At 41.5% G+C, this 13839-nt stretch overlaps 1 protein-coding gene across 1 annotated transcript in view; it reads right to left on the bottom strand.

Moving 5' to 3' along the window:
* Nucleotides 1-13839, bottom strand: part of LOC118826526 (low-density lipoprotein receptor-related protein 8-like) — a 130327-nt gene that overhangs the window by 82887 nt on the left and 33601 nt on the right. Inside the window, exon 3 of the mRNA XM_036597515.1 lies at nucleotides 8966-9088. Coding sequence (XP_036453408.1) covers nucleotides 8966-9088 — 123 coding nt within the window. The remainder of the gene's footprint in view (nucleotides 1-8965; nucleotides 9089-13839) is intronic.

Below are 13839 nucleotides of genomic sequence, written 5' to 3'. Positions count from 1 at the left end.
AATATAATATCAAAGTTTTTAGTATTTCGTGTGCGCACTCTTTACTATTATTGCAGCTTCCACTCTTTTCAGGAGACTTTCAGTTTTTCAAAAGAATCTGCAGCCACACCTCCAAAGATCAGTCTTAGAAGTTGGTTGCACTTTCTGCTTTTTACAGTCCAAGCAATCCCAAACACATTTAAAGTTGTTAAAATCTGGACTTTGGGCCGTTGAATGAGGAGAGCCTTCGGTTGCCCATCGTTGAATGTTGTGATCATTTCATGAATTTTTAAACTGTCTGTCGTACAAGAATGAACATATGTTAACACAGCACTGTTTCATGCCAGAACTTTTGCTATATAAGCACTTTTTGGTCACCAAAATTACCATCAAGGGTCTTATTTAGCACCAATCCAGCAGCACCCCTCTTCTCACACTGGGGCTGAATCTCAAATGGCACCCTGCTCCCTACATAGTGCACTACGTAGGAGTTTAAATACTGGATCCTGCAGCCCAACAGTGCAAATATAACTAAGAAATAGTCATTAGGGGCTCAGACACATCCACACTCGATAGATGATGCTCTGTTTGGCTGTAGAGGCTAGAATTTCTAAACTTTCATAGCTAGCAGGCTATTTAGGGAGTACGGAGCCGTTTGGGATTCAGCCTGGGTTTGATGCTACTTCTGACTGAAACATGGACATTTGAAGTGCGTAAGACATTCAAGTGACATTTTTAGACTTTTGTACTGCCGTTTTTACAGTTAATCATACTGTAAGTGCTTTAATTCAACCTGTAGTATTAATGATGGAGTTGTTTACGCTGTTGTTTATCTTTTAGCCTGTTAGTTAACTGACCAGCCTAGTTCTAGTTAAGAAAATAAGTTGCCAGCCCCTCAGTTTAAAATAAAAAAACGGGGTTCTTACTTCGTCGATATACTCGGTGGTCCATGCGGGCAGCATTAGAGTCAAAGATCATTCGATTAACAGCACAAGGGTTTTCCATGCCATGGCACAGTGATACAGAGCTCAGTTGTTGTGAGGCGGTTATAGTTGTGCGTATATCTTGGATTTTACAACGGCTTTGGACGCAGCTCAGCCAATCAGATTTTAGAACCGGAACTATCCGTTTTATAATAAAGGGTAAAGTACCTTAAGTACGTCACAGTCTTCTCAGGAGTGATCTTGGGGTCGTTATCTTGATGTAGAATTGATTTCTTCCCAATCAAACCTTTTTCATAGAGAATTGCATGAGGCAACTGACATCTGTACTTCTTGGCATTCATGATGCCTTGAATCAAAAACAAATCACCTCCTCCAGATGTCCAGATGTTTTACATCCCCAAACCTGAACAGATCCTCCAACATGCTTGACTGATGGTTGTAGACATGAGTCCTTAATCCACCATGCATACTGCCTTCTGTTACTTCCTAAGATCTCAATTTTGGAGTCATCAGTGCATAAAACCTTCCTTCACATCTCAGATGTCCAGTTTTGGAAACTCCTGTTTTTTCACTTACTTGCCTTCGAATTTCCCTTTCCCCATGCAAGTGGATTATCTGATATCTAATCTGCCGAGAAATATCTCCTCAAAAATAAATAACCATAAATAAATAAACAAAACTTTTAACTGTGCAAATTGTGGTAGTTAAGGCTAATAAAGGGAATATACTGTACAACACATTTCCCTATTGTACCGAAGCAGGTCACCAAGTTATATCTGACTGCACTGTCCAGCTGTGGTCAGATGAGTAGCTTGATTGAACTCCAGGATTAGGAGCCAGAAATCATCTCACAGTGAGACACACCACACTGAGCTGGAGGTACTGTAGCAGAACGTGTGTGTGTGTGTGTGTGTGTGTGTGTGTATGTGTGTGTGTGTGTGTGTGTGTGTGTGTGTGTGTGTGTGTTGGGGGGTGGGGTGGAGGTAAAGCTCGGTGTCTGTAGCTGTGCTCAGCTGTGTCTAGCATATTGTAGCCATGGCAACAGAGCCGTATTTTACTGTGTCAATGAAAAAACGTATAAAGTTGCTGCCTCAGTAGTTACTGTAGCGAGAAACGATTTACAGGAAAAGTAAAAGGATTAACAATGTAGAAGCTTTGCGGCGCTTTGATGGAGCTGTGGGCAGTATACACTCCTGGCCACTTTATTAGAAACACCCTTACCTTATACTTCCACTCACCTACTTTGTGCTCCACTAACTGGCCACTTTATTAGAAACACCAACCTTATGCTTCCACTCACTGGCCACTTTATTAGAAACACCCACCTTGTACTTCCACTCACTGGCCACTTTATTAGAAACACCCACCTTGTACTTCCACTGACTGGCCACTTGATGAGCCCCAGCTACCCTACAGATCCGTTATGCAGGTATACAATTACAGATTATAGCTCTATGGCTGCACAATTTATCAGCCCCCCTCAAGCCCATTCATCATTGGTCAGTTTGTGACTACAGGACTGCTCTTGTCCAGATATTATCTGGGTACTGGTCCATTCTCAGCACAGCAGTAGTGTGTGTAGTGCTGGGATTTTTACACACATCACTGTCGAGAGTGGATCATCACCCAAAAATATACTGCCAAGAGCAGCTCTGTGGTCAGAAACTGACCACTGACGAAGAGCTGGGTCATATCAGCCCACAGTGTAAGCCGTGTGGTTTTGTGGGCTGTGAACCAGAACCAAGAAGCTCGTAGAACAACAGAATCAACAACAAAATGCTTTATCTTTAAACTTTCTGACTGGCTTTGGTTCTGAAACCATCATGGCTAACTAGTAGTGGGCAAGACACCGGTTCATCCAGTATACAGGCTGGACGATGAACACGTCAATCAAGTAGACTGTTTAGCGACATTAGCCGCGCTATGTCTGCCTTCACATCCTTAACAGCCCATCCTTGGCAATGCACCCAAGTTAAGGCACTCGGAAACTTACAAATACAACCAAAACGTTCACCCTTTAGTGTTCTGTTAAAACATAAAATCAATATTTCACTGAATTGCTGGTCTGTTTCTTGGAACAATGAATTGTACCCAAAGAGTGATTTCAGTAATTAAATACTGGAACCTTAAATGGTAAACCGTAAACCATATTCAGTATAGGACAGGTATAAGAACATGAGGAAGAACTACTGAGCAAAACCAATACTCAAAAAGGGGAACCCTTTCTCTTCTGGGCCACAGCAGGTACACTCTTAGCTAAAAGGGTTCTCATATAGTATCAAACATGTACTAACAGCAGAACGCTTTTTGATCCTAAGCAGAATCATATTTAAACAGTTTTTAAAAGTTTATAACAGGCTATTCATCCTGGAGATTATACACAGTAATAATAATAATAACAATAATAATAATAATAATAATAATAACTGATGCAATAAAGATCATTAAAAGTAGCATCATTAAAATAGCACACATAAAAATGAGAATTTTCTAAACTTTAGAAAATTACATAAGTTAATATTTCTACATATTCTCCATTTCCTCCACTAAAGAACCCATGAAGAACCCTTTTTTAAATGTAGATGCTGAAGCTGAAGTATGTATTATATATACATTTACACTAAAAAAATTAGAGTGAATTTCTGAGGGATTTTGCTGTGTAATAATTTTAAATTGTTAAAAATTGACCAAATGTTTTCAGCAAAAAAACTGACATTTCCCTGACAGTTTCTGTTTGTGCCCCAGGGGGCAACAAAGGCATGATGCTGTACAAAAAAGAAAAAAGTTTTAAATGCTTGCATTAGCACTGCCATCTTTCACATCAGAGCTCCTTGTAGTCTTTAATGCTCAGAGCTTCAAGCTAAAGCACAAACCCCTCCACACCTGTACAGCGTTTCTGTAGAGCTTTTAGCAGAATGGGCTGTTAACCAGTGTCTTTGAGTTAAAAAGAAAAATGATACCTTCACCATTATTACATGACATCCATGTCTTTATCCTCTGAATTCTCAGTGTTAAACAAAAAAGCACATTGTACTTGATGTGAAGGTTCTGGCGCGTTAAATCTATAAAACTACTCTGTGTAAAAAGGACCTCACAATGAGTAAAACATTAAGCATGAAAAACACTGTTTCTGATGGCGGAGTTTCAGATCGCTGATGCAAAATGGAAAGTAAAAGATGATAAATTCTACATACCAATTTCACAGCAGTTATCAGTCATTTTTCAGTCAATTTAATAGATGTTATCAGGCCTTAAACACACCTAAAGCAATCCCGACAACACCCACAGGAAATAAGAAGATGACACTAAGACAGTGAAAGCTTGCACAAGCCTGCTCGGTATAATAGAGTCCGTTACCTCATACGAACTCAGAACTATCATCCACAATGCTGCATCTATAATACATTTCAATTCTTTATCCGGAAAACTGTCTCTACACACCACTAATGCTGTCTTTATAAAGTACGACTGCTGACTTCTTTTCCGGCCGGGCTAAATCTCAGTCTCAGTCTCATTCATGTTTAATTGGGTTTCTAGCATAAACAGCCCACTCCGCAGACGTCTCCCCACGTCTGTGTCACACTGAACCTCCACGAGATGACATTCTGCTCAACTTGCTCGAGATGCCTTATGAATCATTCATGAGAGCGGTCCATACGCAAGGTCTAGTGTGCCAGCCTCTTTCTGAATTAACTCTGTCTTTGTCTAATTTAAATAACATGCACTCAGCTCACGTCCCAAGACTCAAATAACAGTGATTTAAAATATTCAGTACTATTTACTTTTATTCGTATTCGGTATTCAGGCCAGGCCAGCCGCCACTGAACGGTGTCAAAACCTGAACGATCTCATTGACCTTCTATTAGTAGCTAATAGTGTAAAACACATGGAGCCTTTGCTGTTATTCAGTGCCAGCATAAGAAACATTGTATGAATGGGTTGTGTGGGGATAACTGGAGAGATCAAACGTGACATGAGAAATGTATAAAAAGTTGTGCAGCAGGGCTGAATGAACCTTTTGTGAGGTATTGAATGAAGATCTATCAGTGTCAGACAGATTAAGGCTCAATCCCATTCCTTATTTTTACCCCTACCCCTTGTTTTCGAGTGTCTCCTTGCCCCTTGGAACTGAGTTACAGGGTGGTTGTTGAAATCTTCCCTATGAAATGGGACCCTCAAATAAAAAGAGCATTACTTCATTAACAGCTACTAGCGCTGCTCTGTAGGCGACCCTGCCAGTCTGCAGTGACAGCAGAGGAGGGTAAAATAAGCAACCTCACTGCTGGGCTTTTAGGGAATCATACACCTTCAAAGAGGGGGGCAATTATTTATTCACCCACCCCTAATTCTTCAGTGATATGAAGCTGAAATCAGATATTCGGCAGAATGTAACTGCTGTACCATTTAAGGTGGAACGAGAAATTTACGAGAAAACTGCAACGCCACCAGAGGTGAACACCGTGGTGCGCCAGCTGCACCGCTAGACGCTAGCTGGTGTTAGGTGACGAGGCCTAAGCGCTACACTCAACCACACAGGGTACTTCTGGCTCATTGAAAGGCCACTGATGCAAATTTAGATCCTAAAGACTCAAATCTGACCCTCCATTCTTGTGTGTAGGGCTGTTAGGGGCAGAGTTTGCAATTTGCATAACTATGCATATTCATAGATCTTCACATTCTTAATGAGGATCAAGGTTTTAGAGATGTTCGTTTGGCATTTTAACCTTTTAGCTTGAAAACTGCGAGTTTTTGAAGAGTTAGTTAGCTGATGTCAGACATGATGAATTCTCTAAATGATCTTGGTCATCCGTACTTTTCTGCGACACTTCCTAAGTGGTTTAGTTGCTTGTAGGAATATTAAAATATTCGTACCAAAATAAGCAGCCAGTATGGCCCGTCTGTTTTCCTTTATACCCTTTTGCAACACCGACTACACAGTCATTTGTTTTATCTTGAGTACAGACTATGCCCTTAATCTACTCTCATGTTAGTTTGATGAATGACTGTGGAGGAAACTCAAGGAAACTTCTGAGAAAGTTCTGGGTAGCTTGTTTTACACTAGAAGACCAAACACTCTCCTGAAGTTTTGTGGTACAATGAGAAAGTTGTGTAAAAGAGACAGGCATGTGGAGGAGCGTGAAAACTTTGTCACAGAAAACAGAAAGATTACATGAAAATATGCAGCAGGTCAGTTAGGATGGAGGAGTAATTTTAGGTACAGTCCATCTGCCAGACTTAGTTATTTCATAATCTGCTGAGCCATGTTGTCTAAAATGGCCTCATAGTCAATTCAATATATCTCAAATGTCACCTGAATTATATGTCAAAGAGCAATTTCTTCTCCAGTCACCCCTTCTCAACCCTGAGATGTGGATACACAGAATAAAAGTTGACACATCCACTCTGGACAGGTGTGATAACCTCCCAGTTAGGCCTGACCACCAGGAATGCCTTTATGAAGGTTGCCATCTCCAAGAAACTCCCAAAAATGAAAACTGTGCTGTACTCCGTGAATAAAATGCATAACGCAAAACCAACAAGTAGCCAATCAAGACCAGGTAAAACGTCCAGACTGTTTGCTTAGCTTGCTAAGCATATAGTTGAGCTGACAGCAGTGGCCCTTAAAATACAGACATATCAGCAGAGACATTTTGGGGAGTCTCTCACTTGCGCTTAGGCTCTTTTTACATACTTATGCTATTCTGATTCTGTTTCCAATTACTGAATTCAAATAGCTGAAGGCCACACATTCGTACGGTACTATTAGGTAAAGCTCCCACCATTTATCTCCCAAACAAACACTTTTTTATGTCTCAGATATCAAAAAAAGCCTTTTTTGCTATCTTCTTTACTTGTCGTCGTTAGGGCTGGGTATCAAATTTCAATACTCTTACAAAACTGACCGACTTACTTCAATACTACAGAGTATCTAAAAATTCTGTAATTGAAAATCAATTTTAATATCCAAGTAGTCTGTCTGATCATCAGTGAGCCAATAAGTATGCTTATATTCTGAAACTGTGGGTGTGGCTTAAGCATCAGATGCTAGAAGTGTGTATATTCCGAGTCCAAGTCAGTAAGTATGCGTCTGAGTCGTGAGTCAGTTAAGTGCATTTCTATGTCGAGAGTCAGATAAGCACATGTCCGACTTAAGTCATAAGTCAGTTCAGTGCGTATCTGAGTCAAGTTGCAAGTTAGTTACGCCTGTGTCCATGTCTAGTCCCAGGTCAGTTAGCATGGGTCCGAGTCAAAAGTCAGTACGCGCATGTCCAAGCAGCAAGTCAATAAACGTGCGTCCGAGTTTAGGCTCAAGTCAGTTAAGCACATGACATAGTCAAGTTGTAAGGCAGTTAGGCATGTGTCTGCTTTGAGCTGCGAGTCAGTTAAGCATGAATCTGAGTCGCAAGTCAGTAAGCAAGTTGAGCCATGAGTCAGTTAAGTGTGCACCCAAGTCGAGTTGAGAGTCAGTTAAGCATGCATTTAAATCGCAAGTTAATTAATTCTGAGTCCAACTCTAGTCGCAGGTCAGTTAAGCATGTGTCTAAGTTGAGTCGCGAGTCAGTTAAGCATGCATCTGATTTGAGTCGCAAGTTAGTTAAGTGTGAGTCCAACTCTAGTCGCAGGTCAGTTGTGTCCAAGTCGAGTCGCGAGTCAGTTAAGCACATGCAAGTTGAGTCAAAAGTCAGTTAAACATGCATCTGAGTTGCAAGTCTATTAAGTGTGCATCCGTTTCAAGAGTCAGTTTAGCGTTCAGGTCACATGTTGACGAGTCATGAGTCAGGTCAACATGCGACCCCAGTCCCACCTCTACTTGGAACACTGAGTAGTGATGGATTTGGTAGGTCGAGGGAAGGTGGGGGAGGTCCCAGAACAAAGTGAAACAGTGAGTCAGACTCTCAGCTGTGACGTTTCCCCATAGCGGGAATCTTAGTACCAACAACCAAGTTAACAAAGTTCTTAAGCACTGAACATTCTCTCATACGTGGGTTTCCCACAACAAAACAAACAGAGCTGAATGCATGAGCTGTTGATAAATTATTTAATAAATTAATGTCATTAGCCAGTAGTGTAGTCGTTACTGAGCTCTTTTGAGAGATGAATAGAGCAGTAGTGGCGCATTTGGGCGCTCAAACAGGAGTCTGAGTGCTACTTTTCCCACATATCGACTTGTTTGTAGAAAAAAGCATTATAATATTACATTATCTTCACTGATAGTCGCATAAATGTTTTTATGGAGTTTTAAACACGGTGTCCACTCACTGTCCACTCTATTAGACACTCCTACCTTGTCAGCCCACCTTGTAGATGTAAAGTCAGAGATGATAGCTCATCTGCTGCTGCACGGTTTGTGTTGGTCATCCTCTAGTCCTTCATCAGTGGTCACAGGACGCTGCCCACAGGACGCTGTTGGCTGGATATTTTTGGTTGGTGGACTATTCTCAGTCCAGCAGTGACACTGAGGTGTTAAACTCCAGGAGCACTGCTGTGTCTGATCCACTCAGGCCAGCACAACACACACTAACACACCACCACCATGTCAGTGTTACTGCAGTGCTGAGAATGATCCACCACCCAAATAGTACCTGCTCTGTGAGGGTCCATGGGGGTCCTGACCCCTGAAGAACAGGGTAAAAGGGGGCTAACAAAGTAACCTATATAGTTACTATATAGTTAGCACCTATATAGTAAGTGGAGCTGATAAAATGGACAATGAGTGTAGAAACAAGGAGGTGGTCATAATCTTATGCCTGATTGGTGTATATAAAAAATAATATGTGCCAGATCCACTGAAAAAGGCTTATTCTGGGAGGTGATGGATCCAGATCTGGCTTCTTCCAGCACAAATGAAGGCCTGGGTATTGGTATGAGTCTTAAAACATTCTGAGCCGTACCCAGCTCTAGATGTCCTGCCCTGTTATACGGCTACTGCTGACTCTGTGGAGGGTTTTTCGTAGAAAAGATGTGACCAGAAAGGTTCCATTAAAGTGGCCATCAGCCACGAGTGGATTCAGGAAAGAGGTCAATTAAAAGGATTTACTTACTGCAGGTGGACTCTGCCTCGTCGGATCCGTCCGGACACTCGGGCTCTCCGTCGCAGCGCCAGCGGCCAGGCACACACTGCCCGTTCTGACAAGCGAATTCTGATGGCGCACACGTCTTCCTCACTAGAGAAGGAGACAGTTTCAGGTTTTAGTATTATGATGAAAGCTGTGATGGTAGGTATCTGAATAGAGGATAAACAGTTCAAAATGCATAATTTCTATATATACTACAAACATATGATTTATGATGACTCCAAAACACAATTCCTATACGCTGTATGACAAGAAATGAATGAAAACTATAGACTCGTCTTTATGAATATCTGTATCAACACGATTTCATGCTTGTGGTATCAGATATCATGGCCATACCACTCACTACTGACTCGTCCTGGAGTTTCAATCAGGCATGACATTTTGGTTTGAACTCGAATACAGCCTGAGAATTTTCTGTACACACCCTCATGTTTTGAGTAAGAAACTGACTCGAGTCCAACAAATTTCTGTCCAAAGTCAAGCTGTAGTTTGTACACCATGTAGGGCGTGGCTAGCATCATGCCCTTTAGCATTGCTTCATTCCCCAAAAGGTACAACTCTGCTTCAGTCAGAAACCAGCTCAAACTCAGAGTAATCCCTAAACTGGACCATAGTTATGCGGTTAATTGTATTCCTTTCATTTTAGTTGTTTCAAGTTTTTTAGTTTTAGTTATTTCCTTTGTATTGCAGACCTCGCCAATGACTGACCACATGCAGATGTCTACCTTGACTATTGATTGTAAATGTTTCCTGACTTTCAGCAGAACGTCTACTGTCCTGACTAAATCCTTAACAAATGGACATACACAATATAAAAGCCTGTATAAAAGCCAGTATGTCATTAGATGGACCCACTGACCAGACTGACCAGACCACCAGACTGATTTAGATGCCTATGTGCGCACAATAAACATCATTCTGCATCTCGGTCTCCTGATTCGATCCTCGGCAAAAAAAAAAGATTTACAACAGTTTTGTTTGCTAAAGTCTGCTGTTTTAGCGACACTGAATTAGCACAGCAGTAGACTGTGCTTGGCTAAGCTGCAAGATTTCCTTAAAGAAAGCTAAAAACAATATCGATGATCCACTCATAAACTATTCTTCAGGCACTGAAAATACAGAACGTTCTTTTTCAGTAATTCTATTTAGTTTTTCATTGATTTTATAGTCTTAATCAACTTGTTCTTGTTTTCATTTGATGACAGTTAACAAGTACATTTTGTCACTGTTAGGTTTCATTTTCATAATAGTTTTCACAATATTTAGTCACAGATTCATGCCTGCATGCTAGAAACATGTACTGCACAGCTGAATTGATAAAAATAATGATTTTTGCCTTTGCAATCAAGAACTGAAGACTACAATTAATGCCTTCCATTTAGCAGCGTGAGTGCAGCTTCAGAACGAGCCATTTCTATGACTTCTTGGATAATGAGTGTTGTAATGAGCCACAGAAAGTTCAGTTAAGTGCCGAGAGTGTTTAAATTACAGGTGTTCCAACAGCGGCGAAGAGTCCACAAATCACAAGCAGCCGAGCTCATAAATGACCAAAACCAAATAAATGCAACCATTATTTCTGTGACCATCATGGAGCTCTGACCTAAAGCAGCTGCTTAACATGAAATTCTTACAGCGTATTCAAAATGGCATCATTGTAGTGCAACATTGCATTAATAGGTCTGAACATGAGCTGAAAGGTAACTACATTATCGTCATCATTCAGAATGGCCTCAATTGGACTAGTTTATTCTGATCGAGGTGTATATGTGGACGCATGGGCAACATTTGGGAGGTGGCAAGGGGGGCATCTGCCCCTGCTAAAATGTTCGTGAACTCACTTTAATCATGGAATATTGACATTTGTCAAAACTATTTACTGTGTAAAGAGACTGATCTCTGCAACACTAGGGGGCAACCAGTATTCTGATATGATGACTTTTCATGCAATGCAATGTACTATCAAAAGAACTGGGGTCACCAAGTTTAAATTATGCCGCGGTCAAGAGCCTCGCTGGTAGCACAGTCTCTACTCTGCTAGCAATGCGACTTTCAAAACTCTAGAAGCACATGGTTGACCTGTGTGCTCAAAACAACTACCAAGCCCCACAGCATCCACAGAGGAGGTCCGGCAAAGTGACAGTGACTGGATTAGATGCCGACTCTGCTATGGGTCACTACAAGGAACTGTATTTTGATGTGCTGGACAGAACCGTTCAAGAAATCCATGATCGGTTTCAGGAAAATAACGTGGAAAGCCAAATGCACTGAACTACATTCCCAGCTCTAGAACACACACTGAAGTGCACCTGGCGTCTGGTTGTCGTCTCTACAGATTCCCCAAAGAGGTGAAGAGTGCAGAGCTGACCCTCTTCAACGCTATATCATTTAAAGAAATCAGCTTCGATCAATGATTAGCACTTTTTGAAGCGTCAGATCTGTGCGGTAGCCTAGTAAACGTTGGTAACCTCTTCAAGTTGCTCCTGACCGTGCCAGTGAGCAGCGCATCACACGAAAAGAACTTTTCTTGCTTGCGTCGACTGAAAACTTCTATGAGAAAAACTTTGAGTTATGAGAGGCTGTCTGACACTGCAGTGATGAATACTGAACAGGTCATTCACGTGGACTTGGAAAAAACAGTTAGTGCATTTGATGCTGTGTCCGGTGGGCCCCCCGTCTTGCACTTCACTAAGGTAGGACATTGTTTATACTTTGATAAATACAGGTTATTTGCTAAATATAGGTTTTATACTTACCACATAGTTGATGGAGATGGGCTGCCCCCATGACATAGTCTCAAATGTTGCCCATGCATGGACGTAATCTATTCTGACTGAGCTATTAGATGGATTATTGATGGAATATCAGGTTGCATGGAAACGTGGCTATTCTTGTTCTTCCATTAAAACGTAGGTACTTCCAATGCTGCATTCACGTGTTGCGGTTTTTACTATGGAACTGCAGTTTAAACCAATTTGGTAAAATGGTCCATATTTTTCAGTGTTATAATGTTAGATGTGTGTTCTGTGGACATTTCTACTGTAATCTAGAGAAAGAAAAATTATATAAACACAATCTGAAAACTGTATAAGCTCAAGCAAACAAGGTCTGTAATATTAGAGTAAAAAAGTTCACTTTTCTCACCTGCTGCATTCTCAGTGTAAGTGTACAACACCGGAGTGGGCAGCTATCACAAAATCTTACATAACTCCCCCGAGGCCTGTCAGCTAATGTGAAGGATGCTGTAACCAGTGCTGCCCTGCTTCGTGATTTTAGCCCGCAGCTTTATGTGGATGGATGGTCTCTATTTTCCCCGGCCAACCGACAGAGACGTGCAATCTGAAGGAATCGCCCCCTCTCCCTGGCATCATTCGGCAGGTTCAGCTTCGACTGAGATTGTGTTTCCAGCAGAAATATTAAATCAGCGACTCATCTATCGGCTCCCTTCGCTGCGGTAAACATCCTTTTTTTCAGCGAGCGAGCCGGCCTCTCTTTGGACCGTAATCGTATCAGACGCCCTGCAGAAATTCCCCTTCCCTCCTCTCCGAAATCGCAGGCCCAGAGTTGTTTATCACAAGTGCTGGGAAACAATGTAACAGGAGCTGATCTGAGTTTAATAAGGAGAAATGCGGAGTGATGTATCTGACATCGTCCATTATTGAGTGTATGCAGCGCCTGCGGTGAAGCGATGTTTCAGATTAAGGAAAGGAGACTGCGGAACTTTGTTCTACAGAAGAGCACTTTAGGGTTCATGTTCAATTGCCCTGAATTCAATCTTCTTTACATAACGCTTTTTACAACTGACACTGTGCCAAAGCGGCTTTCCAGAAATCTAATGAGGGCTGAGGACACCAGTGGCAAAAAACGCTGTGAGCATGAGGGAAAACCCCCGAGAGGACCTAAGACTCAAAAGGAAAAACTCCCTAAAAGTACAAGGAAAAACTGAGAGGAACCAAGACTCAAAAGGAAAACTTCCTAAGAGAATGAGGATACACTGAGAGGAACCAAGACTCTAAAGGAAAAATGTCTAAGAGGATGAGGAAATACTGAAGGAACTCTCCCTCACAGAGAACCAAGACTCTAAAGGAAAACTGTCTAAGAGGATGAGGAAATACTGAAGGAACTAAGACTTAGCAACTGAGACACAAAAGGAAAAAAAAAAGCATGAGGAAATACTGAGAGGTACCACGACTCAAAAAAGGAAACCTCCTTAGAAGCATGAGAAAATACTGAGAGGAACCACGAAAACTTCCAAAGAGGATGAGGAAATACTGAGAGGAACCAAGACTCAAAAGGAAAACCTCCTTAGAAGCATGAGGAAATACCGAGAGGAACCAAAACTCAACAGGAAAACATCATCAGTGCATGAGGAAATACTGAGAAGAACCAAGACTCAGATGTAAAAACACATTATGAGCTTAAAGAAGAAACTAAGAAACTTGAGAGGAGCCAAGACTCAAAAGGAAAAGCTCACTAAGAGCACGAAGAAAACACTGAGAAGAACCAAGTCTCAAAAGGAGAAAGTCACTATGAGCATAAGGATGAAACACTGAAAGGAACCATGACTCGAAAAGAGAATGCCATCCTCCTCTGGGCTGTACCAGACAGCGCAGTTAGGGTACAAATCAGACAAATTTACAGGGATGATTAAACAGAGGAACCTGACATCAGAGAAAAGAGAGAAAAGATCTGGGAGGTACACCAGGGACCGAAGTTAAAAGTTAGTCAGAAAAGTGTGGGAAAAAGAAAGGCCAACAGTGTAAGATGTTGGATCTTGTGACTCAGTACAGGAGCTGTGCTTCGCCCAACGATGATTAATCTCACCAACACGTGCCATCTGT

This window comes from Colossoma macropomum, unplaced genomic scaffold (assembly GCF_904425465.1).
Source record: "Colossoma macropomum unplaced genomic scaffold, Colossoma_macropomum, whole genome shotgun sequence".
Lineage (NCBI taxonomy): Eukaryota > Metazoa > Chordata > Actinopteri > Characiformes > Serrasalmidae > Colossoma > Colossoma macropomum.
The sequence above is the reverse complement of the archived record's forward strand: the minus strand, read 5'-3'. Positions and strand labels throughout refer to the sequence as shown.